At 53.4% G+C, this 16,935-nt stretch overlaps 1 protein-coding gene across 3 annotated transcripts; it reads left to right on the top strand.

Moving 5' to 3' along the window:
- Positions 1 to 6,346: 6,346 nt before the first annotated feature.
- On the top strand, positions 6,347 to 16,122 carry LZTS3 (leucine zipper tumor suppressor family member 3). Of its 3 annotated transcripts, none has more exons than XM_058563099.1 (5): positions 6,347 to 6,409; positions 10,834 to 10,996; positions 11,566 to 12,042; positions 12,351 to 13,214; positions 13,570 to 16,122. In XM_058563099.1, exons 2-5 carry the CDS (start codon positions 10,925 to 10,927, stop codon positions 14,266 to 14,268), a joined length of 2,112 nt encoding a protein of 703 aa, XP_058419082.1. In that variant the 5' UTR covers positions 6,347 to 6,409; positions 10,834 to 10,924; the 3' UTR covers positions 14,269 to 16,122. The 3 variants fall into 3 exon arrangements, with proteins under 3 accessions (XP_058419082.1, XP_058419083.1, XP_058419084.1); XM_058563100.1 differs by having other exon boundaries at positions 10,834 to 11,018; XM_058563101.1 differs by having other exon boundaries at positions 10,834 to 11,021.
- Positions 16,123 to 16,935: the final 813 nt, after the last annotated feature.

The raw sequence follows: 16,935 nt of genomic DNA, 5'->3' as shown, positions 1-16,935 counted from the left end.
ATCCCGGGCGCGCACCGACGCACCACTTCTCCAGCCACGCTGAGGCCGCGTCCCACATACAGCAACTAGATGGATGTGCAGCTATGACATACAACTATCTACTGGGGCTTTGGGGGGAAAAATAAATAAATAAAATCTTTAAAAAAAAAAAAAGTTACAGAGGGACCCTGGGGAACATAAAAGCATAAACCATCTTCTATCTTAGGTAAAATGTGCAATTAGTAAAGAGTGGTGATAAAAAGGAGAACACAGTCTAATAATTTTTTGTATTTTTCCTTTAACTTTTATTTTTCACAGGCTGAGTGTGTGTGTGTGTGTGTGTGTGTGTGTGTGTGTGTAAACATCAGCTAATCAGTTTATAAAACAGCTTGTAAAAGACCTCAGCAGTAACGTTTCGGTTACAGTTTTATATTGGTCTAGATAACTCCCAAGACCTTTACTGGTCATTCTCAGAAATTTTTGGCCCAATTCCAGGGGTTTTTATTTCCTTATAAAACAAGCACACCTGTAAAAAGCTTTAGTACAAACATCCAGACTTTACCATGGATTAAAGTGCCTTGTCTGCCTCCCAGTTTGGTGTTTGGAGGTCACTGAGATTGCCCAGTCATGCCAGAGAGGCCTCGAGTTCTCCTCTGGATAACTTGGTGGGTAGGACCCCAAAAGATCACAATAGCCTGCTAATTTGATTTTGATTTGAATCTGTTCAGTATCAGCAGGGCTGGAGATGTTTTCAACTGCTTATTGGCCGTTTGTGTTTTGTAAATGATCTGTTTGTGTCTTTTACCCGTTTATCTATAGACCCAGGGTTTTTGTGATTTCATTCATCATTCAACAAATGAATGTTGAGTGCTTATTATGTGCTTGCATTAGTTTCCTATTGCTGCTGTAACAAATTCCCACAAACTTAGTGGCATAAAACACAGATATATTGTCTTACAGTTCTATAGGTTAGAAGTCCAACATGGGTCTTACTGGGCTAAAGTCAAGGTAAGGCTGTGTTCCTTTTGGAGGTTCTTTTCCATCTTTGAGTGGCCACCCACATTCCTTGGCTCAGGGCCCCCTTCCTCCGTCTGTACAGCCAGCTACAGTTGCATCTCTCTAACCGTTCTTCCGTAATCACGTCTCCCCCTCACTCTCTTCTCCCTTCCTCTTCCACTTTCAAGGACCCTTGTGATTACATTGGGCCCATCTAGATAATCCAGGATAATCTCCCTATTTTAAGGTTAGCTGATTAGAAACCTTAATAGTATCTACAGCCTTAATTCTGCTTTGCCATGTAACCTAACATAGTCACAGGTTCTGGGGGTAAGGACTGGGATATCTTTGGGGGGCTGCTATTCTGTTTACCAGAGTATTAAGATGCGGAGATGGAATTTTAAAAAAGGATCCTGTCCACATAGATGCTACAAGCTAGTGGGGAAGACAGATGATTAATCACAATTTTCTTCTTTTATTTAATTTTGGGATTAAGATTGTTCTACCTTTATAAAACAAATTTGAGAGCTTTTCATCTTTTACTATGACTTAGAATCATCTCTTCTAGATTGGGTAGAACTCAGCCGTCAAACACTCTGGGTCTAGTGCCATTTAAAAGAGTAGATCTTTAATAATGTTAATTCCTTTTGTAGTTACTGATCTTATTAGAAACTAAAATGTTTAAGTATCTATTTCTATTTGGAAGCTGTAGTTAGTGTGACAAAACAAGAAAATATAGAAAAAGAGCTCATTTTATTGGATAAAATGATTGCATCCTAGAAACCTCCAGATTTACACTTGGCTTGCTCCCTCCACTCCACATCTTTAACTTGAATGTCACTTCCTTGGCAAGTCCTTCCACCTTATCCAGAATTGGGATCCCCCTGCAATCTCAGCTTCTCCTTAGTACTTAACCACTTTCTAATCCACTATGTATTTACTGACCATCTCCTCTCACTAGAATGCAAACTCCATTGTGGCAGGGATTTTTGAGCAAATATTTAATATCATAATAGTCTGTCATATCTAAATTTCCAGAGCTTACTCACCTGTTTATTCTTCCAGGAAAACTTTTTTATCTTAAAAAATTTTTTTTTACAAAACTAATACATGCTTATTGTAAAAAATGCAAACGTTACAGAGTGCCTAATGCCTAATGAGAGAGTCCTCTCTACTGCCATACCCCCTGCAATCCCACCATCTCAGGGTAGCCACTGGTAATAGTTTGATGTGTATCTTTTCAGACTTTTCTATGCATATACATATATATTCTTTTAAAAATAATAGAAAAATTATAGTATGCATAACGATGCTGCCACTTGCTTTTTTACTTAATATAGTCATCTTTCTATGGCAATACATAGACATCCATGTCATTCTTTTAAATAGCTTTCTATTGTTACATTGCATTGGACACATTGTGATTCATTTGATCAATCTTCTGTTAATTGATGTGTTTAGGTTTAATTTTTTTTTTTTTTTTTTGCTATTACCATCAGTACATCAGTGACTTTGTACATCTATCATGTTACTTGTGATGGCATTTCTTCCCAGAAATGGAATTGCTGGGTCTGAAGATATACACATTACACGTTTTTATATATTACCCAATTGTCCTCCCAAAGGGTTGTACCAATTTATACTCTCGAAAACAGTGTGTGAGTTCCTATCTACAGACTTACCAACTTGGGATATCAGTCTTTTTCATTTTTGTCAATCTGATAGTCTCTTTCTTTTTATTTTCCCAGCTTTGTTGAGATGATAGACTCTTGTTTTAATTGCTCCTTCTTTACCCCATTGGTGAGGGATTCCCACCCTAGGGTTATGGAGATGGCCAAACACAATACCTGACACTGGACAGGTGAGATTGACAGCAGTTTATTAGTTACATATACTCACAGGCCAGGGGAGGAGGACACCACAAACCATACAGGGCCACACAGGCGTTGCACTCGGGAATTTAGTGAACAGCCAGAGGCTGTGGGGGGCAGGCTTTGTAGCAGCAAGTGGGTGAGGTGTGACCCTGGTTGCTGCAGGGGATGTGATTGGCTTGTTTGAATAGTTCCTTGGCTGGCAGAGAGCTGAAACCCGCTGCTCAGAGATAAGCAGGAACTGCACCTGGTCCATTTGATAAGGAGAATTGTTTGGCTAGGGCAAGTTGCTGAGGCCATTTGAGGCCCTCCTGATTTTACCAGATGTCAAGGTAGCACAAAATATTGGATCTTTTTAAAGATTTTATTTATTTATTTATTTTCCCCCCAAAGGGGGAAAAAATCCCGTCGGTGTGCGCCCGGGATCCGAACCCGGGTCGCCAGCAGCAGAGCGCGTGCACTTAACCGCTAAGCCACGGGGCCGGCCCAAAATATGGAATCTTAATTTCAGCCGTTGCTGGTTAGTTATGAGAGTTCTTTTTGGGTATTGATTTTTGAATGACTTTTTTTTTTTTTTTTTTTTTTTTATTTTTTTCCCCCAAAGCCCCAGTAGATAGTTGTATGTCATAGCTGCATTTCCTTCTAGTTGCTGTATGTGGGACACGGCCTCAGCATGGCCGGAGAAGCGGTGCATCGGTGCGCACCCAGGATCCGAACCCCGGGTCGCCAGCAGCGGAGCGCGCGCACTTAACCGCTAAGCCACAGGGCCGGCCCCTGAATGACTTTTTGGCATCTATGGTGATGATTGTTTTTTTTTAATTTAACGAACTCATGGATTATTAATTTCACATACAATAATATTTAATTTTATTTCCTTGAGTTGTATTTAGGAATTTTTTTCCCTCTGAACTTGTAAGTATGATTGGTTTGCAGTTCTTTGTATGCTGTCTTTATGGGGAACTGGTATAAGGGGGATTGTGGCTTCATAATGTGAAATAGCATTCTAACTTTTCTGGGCTCTAGTACAGATTTATGGGGTCAGGATTATCTGTTCACTGAAAGTTTGAAAGAATTCTTCCATGAAACCATCTGAGCCCAGAGCCTTTTTTTGGACATATTTCTTGGATAATGTTTTCAACATCTTTCTTATTTTTGTAATGTTATTTCCCAGAAAATGGTCCACTTTATGAAGGTTTTCATATGCGTTAGAACAGTCAAATATGGTATTCTCTTATTTTCCTGTGTTAAGATGCAAAACCACATTCTCTAAGAAATAGGAACAGAGAACTATAAAGAGATTAAATTGAGATCAAAACAAAGGTGGGGTGGAAATTGGCTAAAATGAAAGGAAAATAAAACCAGCAGAATTAAATATCTTATTGGAGAAAACAAAGAGTACCCTTGACTCTGAAGAGAATTAAATCTGTGATGGTGAAGAAAAACTTGAGATACTCTTCCAGGATGCAGAGAAAAAGGACAAAGATCTAATTGACCGTGGTGATCCAGTGTGATAATTTTAGGGGAGACAAAAACCCCGAAACAATCTGTTCACAGAATAGACAGAAACAAATTAGAAGAAAACTTTTTAAAGCTGAAAAGACCTCTTCTATTTCTGGAAAATTAATAGAAAAAGTCCCACACTGAGACTTTTACTGGCAAAATGTTTGACTTTTGAAGGTAAAGAAAAATCCCAACAAGCACCAGGGAAATTGCTCACCTAAAACAGGCTAGCCCAGCTTTGCTACCATTTTTTTTTTTGAGATATAATTGACATATAACACTATATTAATTTCAGGTGTACTTGCACCATTTTGAAAGCCGGAAGACAATGGAATAAGGACAAGAGTGTCTTGAGGGGAAAAGTTTGAGACTCAAGAATTCTATAAACAGTCAAGCCACCATTTGTGTGTAAAGACAGTAGAAAGGCCTTTTCACCTACCTAGGGAAAGGCTTAGAAAAACATTACATGCAGGAGTCTTCCCTGAAATCACCAGTCAGGTGAAAGCTGGGTCTGAATGAGGAATAGAAAAATTAGAGCATACAAAACTGGCAGTGACATTGACACCAATTAAACAAAGGGTTGGCAAAAGCCAAAAACGATTGAAAAAGAGGATTTTGTGGCTTAAAAAAAATGTAAACAAAAGCTGTGTCTATCATCCTGGATTAAGTGGACAAATATAAGGTGTGAGGACAGTAGGCCAGGAGATTGAAAGACACGTTAAATTTCTCATTACATAAAGAGGAATATAAAAACGAATGGTGTGTCATTGACTTTAATAATTTGTGAAATATAAACTGTATTTTTATTTGATAAAGGCAACCACCGGGATAATTAAAAACAGGCTTTCTGCCTTACAAATCACTATAGAAGATAAAAGCAAATATGGAAAAATTCACAAAACAGAAAACAGCAAGAAATAAAAACTATAAAATAGGATGATGGATGACCAAATGAATCAGCTGTAACAGCTGAGATACAATGGGTTAAATCCCAGCCAAAGTGGAGGCGCTACAGCTTTTAGGACAGACCCTTTGTGCCTCCAGGCTTTGCTAATACTGAACCCTAGGCCTGGCTTGCTTCCCGGCCCTATTCAAGGCTAAGGCATCAGTTCCAGGCTGACTTAGTCCTCCCGGCAGCCCTCCCAGGCCACCCGGGGCGGAATGAGCACTCGCCGCACAGAACGCGGCACGCGCGTGCGAAGCTGGTGCTTCGGGTCCCCTCTCATCCCCGGATGCAGCGTGCGGGCCGGGTCCAAGCCTCGTGCCAGGTGCGGGGCACAGGGTGAAAGCACTCAAACCCTGCTGGATTGTAACGTCTTTTCCTGGTCGCCCGCCTTTTCCCGCGGACGGTGAGCATCCGCGAGCAGCAAGTGTCAGACCGGCTCCGTTTGCTGACGGAGGGTGTCACGGCCCCTCGAAGCCTCCCACACGCGAGCCTGCGGTCCCCGCGCCCGGGCGGTCTTCCCTCGGCAGTGCGGGATCCACCCGTGATGGCTCGCCCCGCCCCCACCTTGCGGACTTGCAGGGTCTCACGGCGTCCGCTGGGAGGCCGCGTCCGGAAGAGCAGTAGCGGGAGAGGAATGGGGCTCGGGGCTGGGTGTCCCGAGACCCTTCCCCAAACCAGAGGGGCTCCTCTAGGTCGCCAAAGATGTGGCGGAGGGCGCTGTTCCACTGCTTTCGTTGGAAAGGAGAGACTGCGGGCTGAGCCCAAGAATCCTGGGGAATAACAGGCGACGAGCAGACGGGCTCGGAGCAGACTCGTGGCGCGCTGGAGTGAGTGGTCCAGAAGGGTTCCACGTGCGGGCCAGGATGCAGAGACGAAGGGGTAAAGGCACTGCGCCCCGCCCCAGCCCGGGGATTGGCGGCCCCGGGGGGCGTGGCCGGAGGGCGGGTCCGCGTTTGCCGCAGCCGCGGGTGGGCGGGGCCCGGGTGGGAAGCGGGAGGGGCGCGGAGCCGAGCCGGGCCCGCGCCGCGCGCCCCGCCGGGCGGGCTTCGGGCTGCGCCAGCGAGCCGGGCCGGTGGCGCCCTCGTCGAAGACCCCGCGCCAGATCCTGAGGCAGCGAGTAAGTGAGGCAGGGCCACCGCGGCGTCCCTCCGGGCTCCGACCTGTCGCCGTGCACACTGCACCGCGAGGCTCGTCCAGCCAGACCTGGAGCTGAGGAGGGGGCGCGTCCCGCTGCTGGGGTCCTAGGGGGGAGGGGAGTGGAGATGAGGCGATGATGTCATGGATGTTTCGCGGGGCCTGGGGGGAGGTGGCGGCCGGAGGGGGTGCGGCCCGGATTATGTCACCTCTTCCCTCTGCGCCCCGCCCCCCGGGGCCACACGCGTTGGTGCGGAGCACGGGGAGGTCCGGGTGGGATTTTCCCCACTGCAGAGACCCCCGGGCACCTCCTCGGGACGGCCTGTGGCCGGGGTCTCTATCTGTTGTCGCTGCGGGCAACGGGTTGCTGGTGAATGGCGAATACCCCCACCCCCCCGCGCGGAGGCTCGTGTGTGCGCGCGTGTGTGTGCTCAGGGGAAAGGGGGGGCGCTGTCAGCCCCCTCAGTCCTGAAACATGGGCTTCATCAGAGCCAGAATCTAGGGGATGGGCCCCTTTCTCCTTTGTCGCCAAGAGAAGATGGATCGCCCCTCAAATCACAACCAAGAAGTTCTGGAGACCTCTGCACCCCCAAAAGCCCTACAGTGCCCCCGATCCCATTTCTCCCTCAGTCCTTCTTCCGGGAAGCCCTTCCTGATTTTCCTGTCCGGATTCATTGCCTCTTTGCATTGCTCATAACTAGCATTCCCACACATTCTCTCTGCATCTCCTCAGTGCCAGGCCAAAAGACCCCAGGACTCTGCCATCTGTGCCACTGGGGTATCCACAGGCCAGCTCCAAGGAAACCTCAGAGTGGCATCTCCCTGGAGTAGCCTGAGCCAAGTGTTCCAAGACCCCTCCCCACTAGGGGAGATCAGGGATGCTGTCCTGAGAGGCAGCATTTAGATTGGTCCTTGAAGGATGCAGGATGGGCACAGAGAGCTGGGAATAGATTGTGTGTGGAGTGGAGAGGGGCTCAGGTCGGGGTAAAAAGGATGGGCAGCAGGAGAGGCCTTGGTGGCCCTCCTGCAAGCTCTGCTCTGGTTCTGGGTGCTGAGAGGAATGCCACGCATTTTACCCATAATACATTTACTTAAGATTCCTATAAGGTAGATGTGAGAACCCAAGGTGAAATAACCTGCATGCGGTTCCACCTCTAATCAGTGGAGCTGGGATTTACACTTAGAGCTGATGCCTCCAAAACTCTGTCTCCTGCACTTGGCACTGCTCATGGAAGAATTTGGGCAGAGCAGGGACAAGATTGGCTTTGCCCTTTAGAAAGAGTCCCCTGGCAGCTGCACAGAGGAGAGAGTGCAGGGGAAGAAAGGTGAGTGAGGAGTCCCCAGCAAGGGGGACTGGCAGGAGGGGCTGCTGAGATCTTTAGGGGGTAAATGGGCTTAGCTTGGGGCCTCTGAGACCCTAAGAGAAGGGTGGAGTGTTCCTAGCTTTGGGAGGGACACAGGTAGGGAGGGGCTGGGTGGTCACTCCACCCAGGTGGGTTGGAGGGATCTGCCTATGTAACTCCCAGGTAGAGTCCATTTGGCCCCTTTGTGACTGCTAATACTGTGTGTAATGTCCCAGACACTGAGGGTTGATGGGACAGAGATAGAGGTAGAGTCGGGCAACAGGCTGTCATCCCAGGTTGTTGGGCTGATGCTATGAGGCTGCCTTTGCAGACCACACTCAGTTACCTGGGCCAGTTCAGGACTCTGACCTATAGATGAAGCTCAGACTCTTCCTCTGGGCTGAGTTTCTGCCTGTCAGGCGGAAACATATGCCCGTCCTTGTCCTGAAAGCTCCCTGCCGGGCTTTTGAGGAAAGAAGCTGCGGCAGCCCCAGCTTGGGAGAGGCAAGGGACAGGGAACGCTTGCATGGGGTTGACCATGACATGTTATAATTACGGCAAGAAGCACTTTGGGGAGCAAGGCTCCCGGGAGAGCTGCTGTGTGTTGGCAGTCATGGATTCCCTAGGTAGAGCACAGGGAGAGGAGGCTCAGGAGACAGCCTTGGGATGTCATTTCCGTCCAGGACTCTGGGCATCCTAGCCTGGCTGGGGACCATACACACTCCAGGAAAACAGTAGGGCAGAGTGGCATATGACCAGCCCCAACCTATGGTCAGATTCTCCTTTCCTGGATCTCAGACAAGGTAGTACTACATGTTTGTACTGCACCTTACAGTTTGCAAAGCACCTTCCCAAACATTATCCCTATCGCTCTCATGACCAACATGATCACTTCTGAGATTTTCTCCTGTCCGCATCCAGGCCTCTGGCGTAGCCCCCATTCCTAGATCTCTAATCTCACTTTGGGCACCTTCCTTTGGCATGTCAACACACTCAGGTTTATACCATGCTTAATTTTAAAATTAGAAAAGGGCCCTTGGGTCCCAAACCACCTTAAATTATAGCCTTCTCTGGCCTTCTCTCTTGGCAGGGAATTCTCCCATCTTTCCCTCTAGACCTCTCTACTCCTGTAGTCTGGCTTTGCCTTGCACCACTTTTCTGAAACCATTCTCTCATAGACACCGGTAATGTTTCCACCTGCCAAATCCAGGGCATGCTCTCCAATCCCAGTTTTGCCTGGCCTTTTTTTAAACACTGGGAGCTGCTCCCACATTCTTGAAGCCCCTCATCTTGGTCTGCAGGGTCTGCTCCCTTTTACCTGCTCCCCCACTGCCTCCCAAGCTTCTGGGGCTCTGCCACCCTAGCTTGATGCTGGGCCCCACCCACACCACCCTTGAATGCTGGTGATGCCAGTCTCTCTTTCCATCCAGTATGTGAGAGACAACTTTCTCTGGTCTTCCCAAAAGCACCTATTTCCCCTACACATTCTCCCCCTGTCATGTTAAGGGTGTCACACCCACCCTGGGACCCCAGCCTGGATTCCTCACTTGGCCCCATCCCCTGAACCCCATCACTATGAAGTTTTGTCAGTTCTTCCTCCCAAACCCTGCCCAGGCCTTCCCACCGGTTCCAAGCCTCAGGCCACTCAGCTTCCATCCTCCTAGTCCCCAGCTGCTCCCTACACTGCACCCAAGGATAGCAAAAGAAGGGGGTCATGCTTAGGGTGGGTGGGTGGGTATTTCTGGGCTGAGGGGTAGCAGGGCTGGAATATGTTGCGGAGTGGAGGCAGAGCAGGGTGAGGCATGAGGGCACCAAGTGTAAGGAGGCACTCACTCTCAGGGTCCTGCACTTGCTGATCCTACACTTAAATTGCACCCTAGGTGCCTCTCTTGCCTCACCCTAGTCTCAGCCCTGCATGTGGGGACAGACTGGCCGAGGGAGGAAGATGCTAAAGTGCTGTTCTCCGCACCTGGGGGTGGGGGAAGTGAGGGGCAGACACGGAGAGAATGGAATTTTACAAAGGCAGTCGGGACTGGCTTGGTGGTGAACTTTCCAGCCACCTAGGGCTGTAATTCCAGGTGTGGTGGCTAGAAGACTCCTGAAGGGCAAGAGTTTTGTCAGGATCCCCTGGTCTGGGGCCTGATAGGAAAGACACAGCATTAGAAGTGGGCATCTGGGTAGAAGACAGTCTGAAGAGCACTCAAGGGGCTGTGGGGTGCCACCTGGGCCCCTTCACCTTGGTAGAGAAGGAGGGCTCCCTGCCTGGTTTCTGAGTAGGGGGTAAAGGCCTAAGGGCGTCCCCTGCCATCTCTGATACACGCATTTGAGCGTCTACACCCGCGGCAGGCACTGCCTGGTGCCTCTGCCAGGCTGGACTATGCAGGTCTCTGGGGCAGGTGTTCCCAGGTGCGGACTTGAGACAAAGGAACAAGGAAGCAGGGCCTCCCTGAGTACAGGTAACCCGAGGCCCTGCTCCCCTGGCTCCTGGGGGCCGGCCTTGGGGGAGGAGGCACACCCCGCAGAAGGGCTCAGAGGACTTCACGGTGAACTGAGCAGGGTCAAGGTCCACAGAGAGCGGGGAAGGGGAGGAATCCAGGAAGTCTTCCCGGTGGCAGTGAATTCTTAGAGTGGTTTTGCGGGCGCGGAATCCTCCCGGGCGCCGCTGGGTGCGAGGCCCCGCCCCGTCCCCGCCCCGTCCCCGCCCACCTGTGGAAACGCAGGCCTGGAGGGAGGCACGGCTCTGCCCCGGCCTCGGCCAGCCCAGGGGTCTCTGCCAGGGGACTGGCCGTGGGGAGGGGGCCCTCTCGTGCCGGTTCCCCGTGCGGCCGAGTTGCGAAGACCTCAGGAGGGCCCTCTTGCCACGCGCTGCCGCCGCAGTCCCCGGCCGTCCGCGGGGGACGGGGCGTGCCCGTGGTGGCGCCCTCTGGCGACCCAGATGCGCGCCACCGCGGCAGCGCCGACCCACCCCCGCCGAGACCCCCGTCCCCTTCCGCGCCCGCCGCCGCGGGGCGCCTGGCACGCGGCAGCTCGGCGAGGTGTGTCCTTCGTTCCTCCCATTTCGCAGAGGAGAACACTGCAGTCCAGGATGGCCCAGTCGGCCCTTCCAAAGTCGGGCAGCTGGTTCGGGCCGAGCCCCGACTGCGAGAGTGAGGCACATGGCCCCTGCAGACCGGGCCGCGGAGGGTCCCAGGCTTGAGGACCCGTCGGCCCCCCACCTCTTTGGAAAGGCAAGGAGAGGAGCCTGCGCTGGTAGTGAGCCTCCACTTCTGCCCTTGACTGCAACGCCCTAGATTAGGGGGCCGGGAAGGACCCCCACCCACAATTTTTGGATAGGGGTGGGTTTCTCTCCCTCTCTTAAGTTATGATGTTCCCTATTCGATTCAGGTATTGCTGTCCCCTTCCAACCCCATCTCCCCAGCCCATGCGGTTGGGATATAGGGGCCCAGACCCAGCCTAAATTCGGGGGGCTGTAGGGAAGAATTGAGGCTCATGGAGGAGGTGGGGTTGAGGCAGGAGTTGAGGAGTGGAATGCTGAGCTCAGCAAAGCCAGGAGGGTATGTGCATGGTGCCCTGGGGTTGGGCTTTGTCAGGTGAGCAACAGGCAGCCCCCATTACCAAGCTGTCACTCTTACCCCAGCCCCATTCCTTCACCTTGGGTGTCTGGGAACTCTTGTACCCGTTGTAGGGAAGGGGACACTGAGGGGCAGGGTGTGAGTGTTGCTGGGGCTGACTTGGCTGGGGGTGTGGGAGTGGGGGTGGAGCTGACCTCTCTCTGCCTTCCCACCTGTGCCCACAGTGCCCTCCTGGCTTAGTCATGGCGAAGCTGGAAACACTGCCTGTGCGCGCCGACCCAGGGCGGGATCCCCTCCTGGCCTTTGCCCCGCGGCCCTCTGAGCTCGGACCCCCGGACCCTCGCCTGGCCATGGGCAGTGTGGGCAGTGGGGTGTCCCACGCCCAGGAGTTCGCCATGAAGAGTGTGGGCACCCGCACAGGGGGTGGGGGCAGCCAGGGTGGTTTCCCTGGCCCCCGTGGCAGTGGCAGTGGGGCCAGCAGGGAGAGGCCAGGCCGCTACCCATCAGAGGACAAGGCTCTCGCCAACTCCCTCTACCTCAATGGCGAGCTGCGGGGCAGTGACCACACAGATGTCTGTGGGAATGTGGTGGGCAGCAGTGGTGGCAGCAGCAGCAGCGGCGGCAGTGATAAGGCCCCACCACAGTATCGTGAGCCCAGCCACCCACCTAAGCTCCTGGCCACCTCTGGCAAGCTAGACCAGGTCAGTCCCCGGGGCCTTTTATGGGGCATGGGAGGCAGCCCAGAGAGGAGGGTAAAGTGGGTCTTCTTGGAAGTCGGGTTGTAGGGGCCAGGATGGAGGCTGGGCTGGGGAGCCATGGGGTGGGTCTAGGGGAGAGACCTGGCTTCAGCGGGGCATGAGGTGGAGATTCAGCTGGGATTGACTTCTAAGATGGAGATCCAGTGAGGGTGGGAGGTGGACCTGAACAAATCTTGGCCAGGGGGCGGAGGCTGAGGCTGAGGCTAAGGCCCCATCCTGATGCCCACTCCCCCTTCCTTGCTTTTATGTAGTGCTCAGAGCCGCTAGTTCGGCCTTCAGCCTTCAAGCCTGTTGTACCCAAGAACTTCCACTCCATGCAGAACTTGTGCCCCCCGCAGACCAATGGGACCCCTGAGGGACGACAGGGCCCTGGTGGTCTCAAGGGCGGGCTGGACAAGTCTCGGACCATGACTCCAGCAGGCGGGGGTGGGGGCGGCCTCTCAGACTCTGGCCGGAACTCACTCACAAGTCTGCCCACCTACAGCTCCAGCTATAGCCAGCACCTGGCGCCCCTCAGTGCCTCCACCAGCCACATCAACCGCATCGGCACTGCCAGCTATGGGGGTGGCAGCGGCAGCAGTAGTGGTGGTGGGTCGGGCTACCAAGACCTGGCAACCTCTGACAGTGGGCGGGCCTCCAGCAAGAGTGGGTCCTCCTCATCCATGGGGCGGCCAGGCCACCTGGGATCGGGGGAGGGCGGAGGTGGAGGCCTGCCATTTGCAGCCTGCTCACCACCCTCGCCCAGTGCTCTGATCCAGGAGCTAGAGGAGCGGCTGTGGGAGAAGGAGCAGGAGGTGGCAGCTCTGCGGCGCAGCCTGGAGCAGAGCGAGGCGGCGGTGGCCCAGGTGCTGGAGGAGCGGCAGAAGGCGTGGGAGCGCGAGCTGGCCGAGCTGCGGCAGGGCTGCAGCGGGAAGCTGCAGCAGGTGGCCCGCGGCGCTCAGCGTGCCCAGCAGGGCCTACAGTTGCAGGTGCTGCGGCTGCAGCAGGACAAGAAGCAGCTGCAGGAGGAGGCAGCCCGGCTGATGCGGCAACGGGAAGAGCTTGAGGACAAGGTGGCGGCCTGCCAGAAGGAGCAGGCCGACTTCCTGCCCCGGATGGAGGAAACTAAGTGGGAGGTGCGGGCTGGGGGCTTGGGCCTTCTGCCTCTGTGTCCCCTTCCTTCTGCCCCTCCAGAGAAACCCAGAGCGGTAGCCCACCACTATCACGAGGGGAGTGAAAGGAGTGTCTGTGGGGGGGGGGCGGACAAAATCAATTAGGAATGTTTGTGAGGACCAGAGCTATCCTTGGGTCACGTAAGATCAGCTATGTCTGTCCCAAGTCAAAGGAGTGTGTCCCGAGTGTCATTTCCACCCAGTCTGATGAGGAGCTGCCCCTGAGCCCTGGGGAAGCTTGGTGCCTGTGGGGCTAGATATGGGGCTCAGGGTGGGGTGAGCGAGCTCTGCCTTCACTCTGGCTTCTCCTCTCACCCAGGTGTGCCAGAAGGCTGGGGAGATTTCCCTCCTGAAGCAGCAGCTGAAGGACTCGCAGGCGGATGTGTCCCAGAAGTTGAGTGAGATAGTGGGGCTGCGCTCGCAGCTGCGGGAGGGTCGGGCCTCGCTGCGGGAGAAGGAGGAGCAGCTGCTCAGCCTGAGGGACTCCTTCAGCAGCAAACAGGCCAGCCTGGAGCTGGGGGAGGGCGAGCTGCCTGCGGCCTGCCTCAAGCCGGCGTTGACCCCTGTGGACCCTGCCGAGCCGCAGGATGCTCTGGCCACCTGTGAGAGCGACGAAGCCAAGATGCGCCGTCAGGCTGGGGTGGCCGCTGCTGCCTCCTTGGTTTCCTTGGATGGGGAGGTGGATGCTGGTGGGGAGAGTGGGACACGGGCCCTGCGGCGGGAGGTGGGGCGGCTGCAGGCTGAGCTGGCGGCTGAGCGGCGAGCCCGGGAGCGCCAGGGCGCCAGCTTCGCAGAGGAGCGCCGCGTGTGGCTGGAGGAGAAGGAGAAGGTCATCGAGTACCAGAAGCAGCTGCAGCTTAGTTATGTGGAGATGTACCAGCGCAACCAGCAGCTGGAGCGGCGGCTGCGAGAGCGTGGGGCTGCGGGAGGTGCCAGCACGCCTACCCCCCAACATGGCGAGGAGAAGAAAGCCTGGACCCCCTCCCGCCTCGAGCGCATTGAGTCCACAGAAATCTGATTCCCTAGCTGGGCATGTGGCCTTTTGACAAATGCCCTGTCAAAGGCCAGAGTCCCCAGTATCCCGTCCCCGCCATCTCTCTTCCCCACATCTCCTACCATATCCCCAGACCAAAGAGGTTCTCAAAGCAGCTGTGACTAGGTCCCCCCTCTACCACTCTACCAGCTCTACCACTGCCCCTTTGGGCAGCCCACTCGAACCCTCTTCCCAAGGAGGGAATGGGGGAGGGCAGAGTGAGTGGGGATAAGGGGCCCCGGCAGCAGGGGAGCCATGCTCCCTTTCTTGGCCCTCCCTCGTTGGAGATGGAGGCGGCAGGCCTGCAGTGCCATGAGGTGACCCAACCCTTAGGTGGGTCTGGGCTGCTACTGTTGGCCACCCTGTGTCCAGTGATGCTCTCTATGCTCACCTCCTAGGCCACGTAGCCTGAGGGGGCCTGCATGGGGTCTGCCAAAGCTGACAGACCTTGGGCTCCTGGCCTCTCTCCTTCCTGCACTAGTCTCCCTCCCTGGGCAGACTGGCAGGACAAGTGGGAGCATATGGCCTGTCTGTGGTTGAGAGGGCTACCTGTCCAGCCCCTCCCCGCAAGGTCTCTTGGGCCCAGGCCTCAGAGCCTGGTCTGGTCCTGAGTATGGGTCCATATGTGTGTGCTGGGGGAGGGAAGAGCTGGGGCTTGAGGCTTAGTGCCCAGGGAAGATCTGCCCTCCTGTTCTTGGGAAGGGTGACCTGGAGGCTTCTTAGCTCTACCCTCACCCTTCTGGCCAGGATCCACAGGGCGACAGCCCCATCTGCTTGGTTGACCCCACACCCGGGGCCACTGTCCAGCTCTAACTACAGCTATTAAGTGCTACCTGCCTCTCAGGCACTACCCTCACCCAGTTTTTGAGGTTATATGAGTGTCTGTGATGTCTTCCTGTGTCTTCCCCCACTCAATTCCCCTAGCCTCCTTTCATGCTCAGAACATCATTGTCCCAGGCTGCCTCTTCCCCCAAACCTTACTTTTTCTTCCAGTAGAAAATTCTGCTTGATCTTTGGTGCACTGCCCACTTCCAAGCTCCACTGGGCCCAAGCCTGAGCCTGAGGCCCTTGTTTTGGGGGTGGAGGGGTGGTTGTGATTCCACTTGAAGAAGGCGGCTGACCTGAGAGGAACACTGACCCCTGGGTTCACAGGGCCCTGAGGTAGCCCAGTGTTTGCCCAGAGTAGGCCTGGCATGGCCATCAGTGGGGGTTGGGACAGCCAGTGTCACTTCCTTCTTCCTCTCGGGGCCCTCTCAGAGTCCATCTCCCCAAGACAGGAAGGGAAAGGCAAATTTCTAATTCACCAGCAATAACAATTGGAGGAGGCTTGGCCCTCAGCCCTGGTACTTCTCTTTCACTCGCTTCCTCCCACCCCCAAGACTGGGTTTGGAGGGCAGGGTGGAGAGAGCTGATAACTACTGTGAGCAAGTCCCCCAACCCCTGACCAGCCTCCTCCCATGACTGGTGACTGTTTAACGAGCTGTGCGTCCCCTACAAAAACAGGAGTGCCCATCTGTGCGGCCTCTATCCCTCTGCACAGCCCCTTCCCAGTGGCCCTCACCAGATCTCTGAGCTAGGTGGGGGGCCGTCCTGGCAATCACTGCCCATTCCACTCACCCCTCACTGCACCTGTCCTAGAACTTGGGCCAGAGGGGCGGGGGGAAGAGAAGGCATTAGTAGGAAAAGAAATAGAAAAAAAATATTAATAGACTCAGCTTTGGGACTTCCAACCACAAAAGAAATTATATATAAATATATATAAATATATATCTCTACCATATGTGATGGAAAGACTTCGTTTTCTTTTCCCAAAGAAATAAAATGGAGAAAGCCTCTTGAGTGGCATTCTTTGGCCTGCTTGTGCCTTGCAGGTGTGGGAAGTGAAGCCTGGGTGAGGGGGGTGTGGAGGGCAAAGCTGGAGTAAACAGGTTTCCCAGAAGAGGCATGAGACCGGAGGTGCTCACTGGGCCATGCCAGGAGGTTGGCCCGAAGCCCAAGTTGTCCAGGAGGAGTTGTAGTTCCACATTTCTGCCCAGTGGGGCTTTCTCTTCAGCCCAGACTGTCACCAAAAGGGTTTCAAGCTGGTTCCATCTCAAAATCTGGACACCCGGCTGTTGGCCAGAAGGCAGGTGATGCGAGACAGCTAGATGCAGCCTGCAACAGCCTGAACCATCTTACAGCGATTGGCCGGTGTTTGAGGGTGGAATACATAGTCATGAAGGCTGAGGATGGGTTTGTAATTAGTGGTGAGGCCCCAAAGGCAGAAGGGACCCAAGCGTGCTGTGAGCAGGGAGCTGTCCTTTATAGTAACTCCTTTGGCCATCTTCACAAAGCCCCCCGGTCAAGAATGCATTCTGCTATAAGTAACATACCTGATTTACAGGACCTCAAAGAGTCATTTATTTTTCCTCACCTGACAAAAAGTCTGGATGTGGGCACCATAAATGTCACAGATATTGGTTCATCAAGGATCTAGACTTTCATCCTCCTTCTCTCCCATCCTTAGCACGTTGCCCCTTCCATGCCACAAGGTGGCTTCCACAGCTCCATGAAGGGATTGGGGCAGCACCACTTTATCATGAAAGTAAAAGCTTTCCCAGAGCCCTGCCAGCTTGTTTCCCTTTAAATTTTGTTGGCCAGAACCAAGTCACA

This window comes from Diceros bicornis, chromosome 19, assembly GCF_020826845.1.
Source record: "Diceros bicornis minor isolate mBicDic1 chromosome 19, mDicBic1.mat.cur, whole genome shotgun sequence".
In the NCBI taxonomy this organism is placed as follows: domain Eukaryota; kingdom Metazoa; phylum Chordata; class Mammalia; order Perissodactyla; family Rhinocerotidae; genus Diceros; species Diceros bicornis.
This window is presented reverse-complemented; position numbering and strand designations above follow the sequence as displayed.

Excerpts from the sequence above, each read along its gene's own strand:
- LZTS3 (XM_058563099.1), top strand. The coding sequence starts at position 10,925 with ATGGCCCCTGCAGACCGGGCCGCGGAGGGTCCCAGGCTTGAGGACCCG. Across the intron at positions 12,043-12,350 it reads CCTCTGGCAAGCTAGACCAG|TGCTCAGAGCCGCTAGTTCG; the intron begins GTCAGTCCCCGG and ends GCTTTTATGTAG. Across the intron at positions 13,215-13,569 it reads TGGAGGAAACTAAGTGGGAG|GTGTGCCAGAAGGCTGGGGA; the intron begins GTGCGGGCTGGG and ends CCTCTCACCCAG.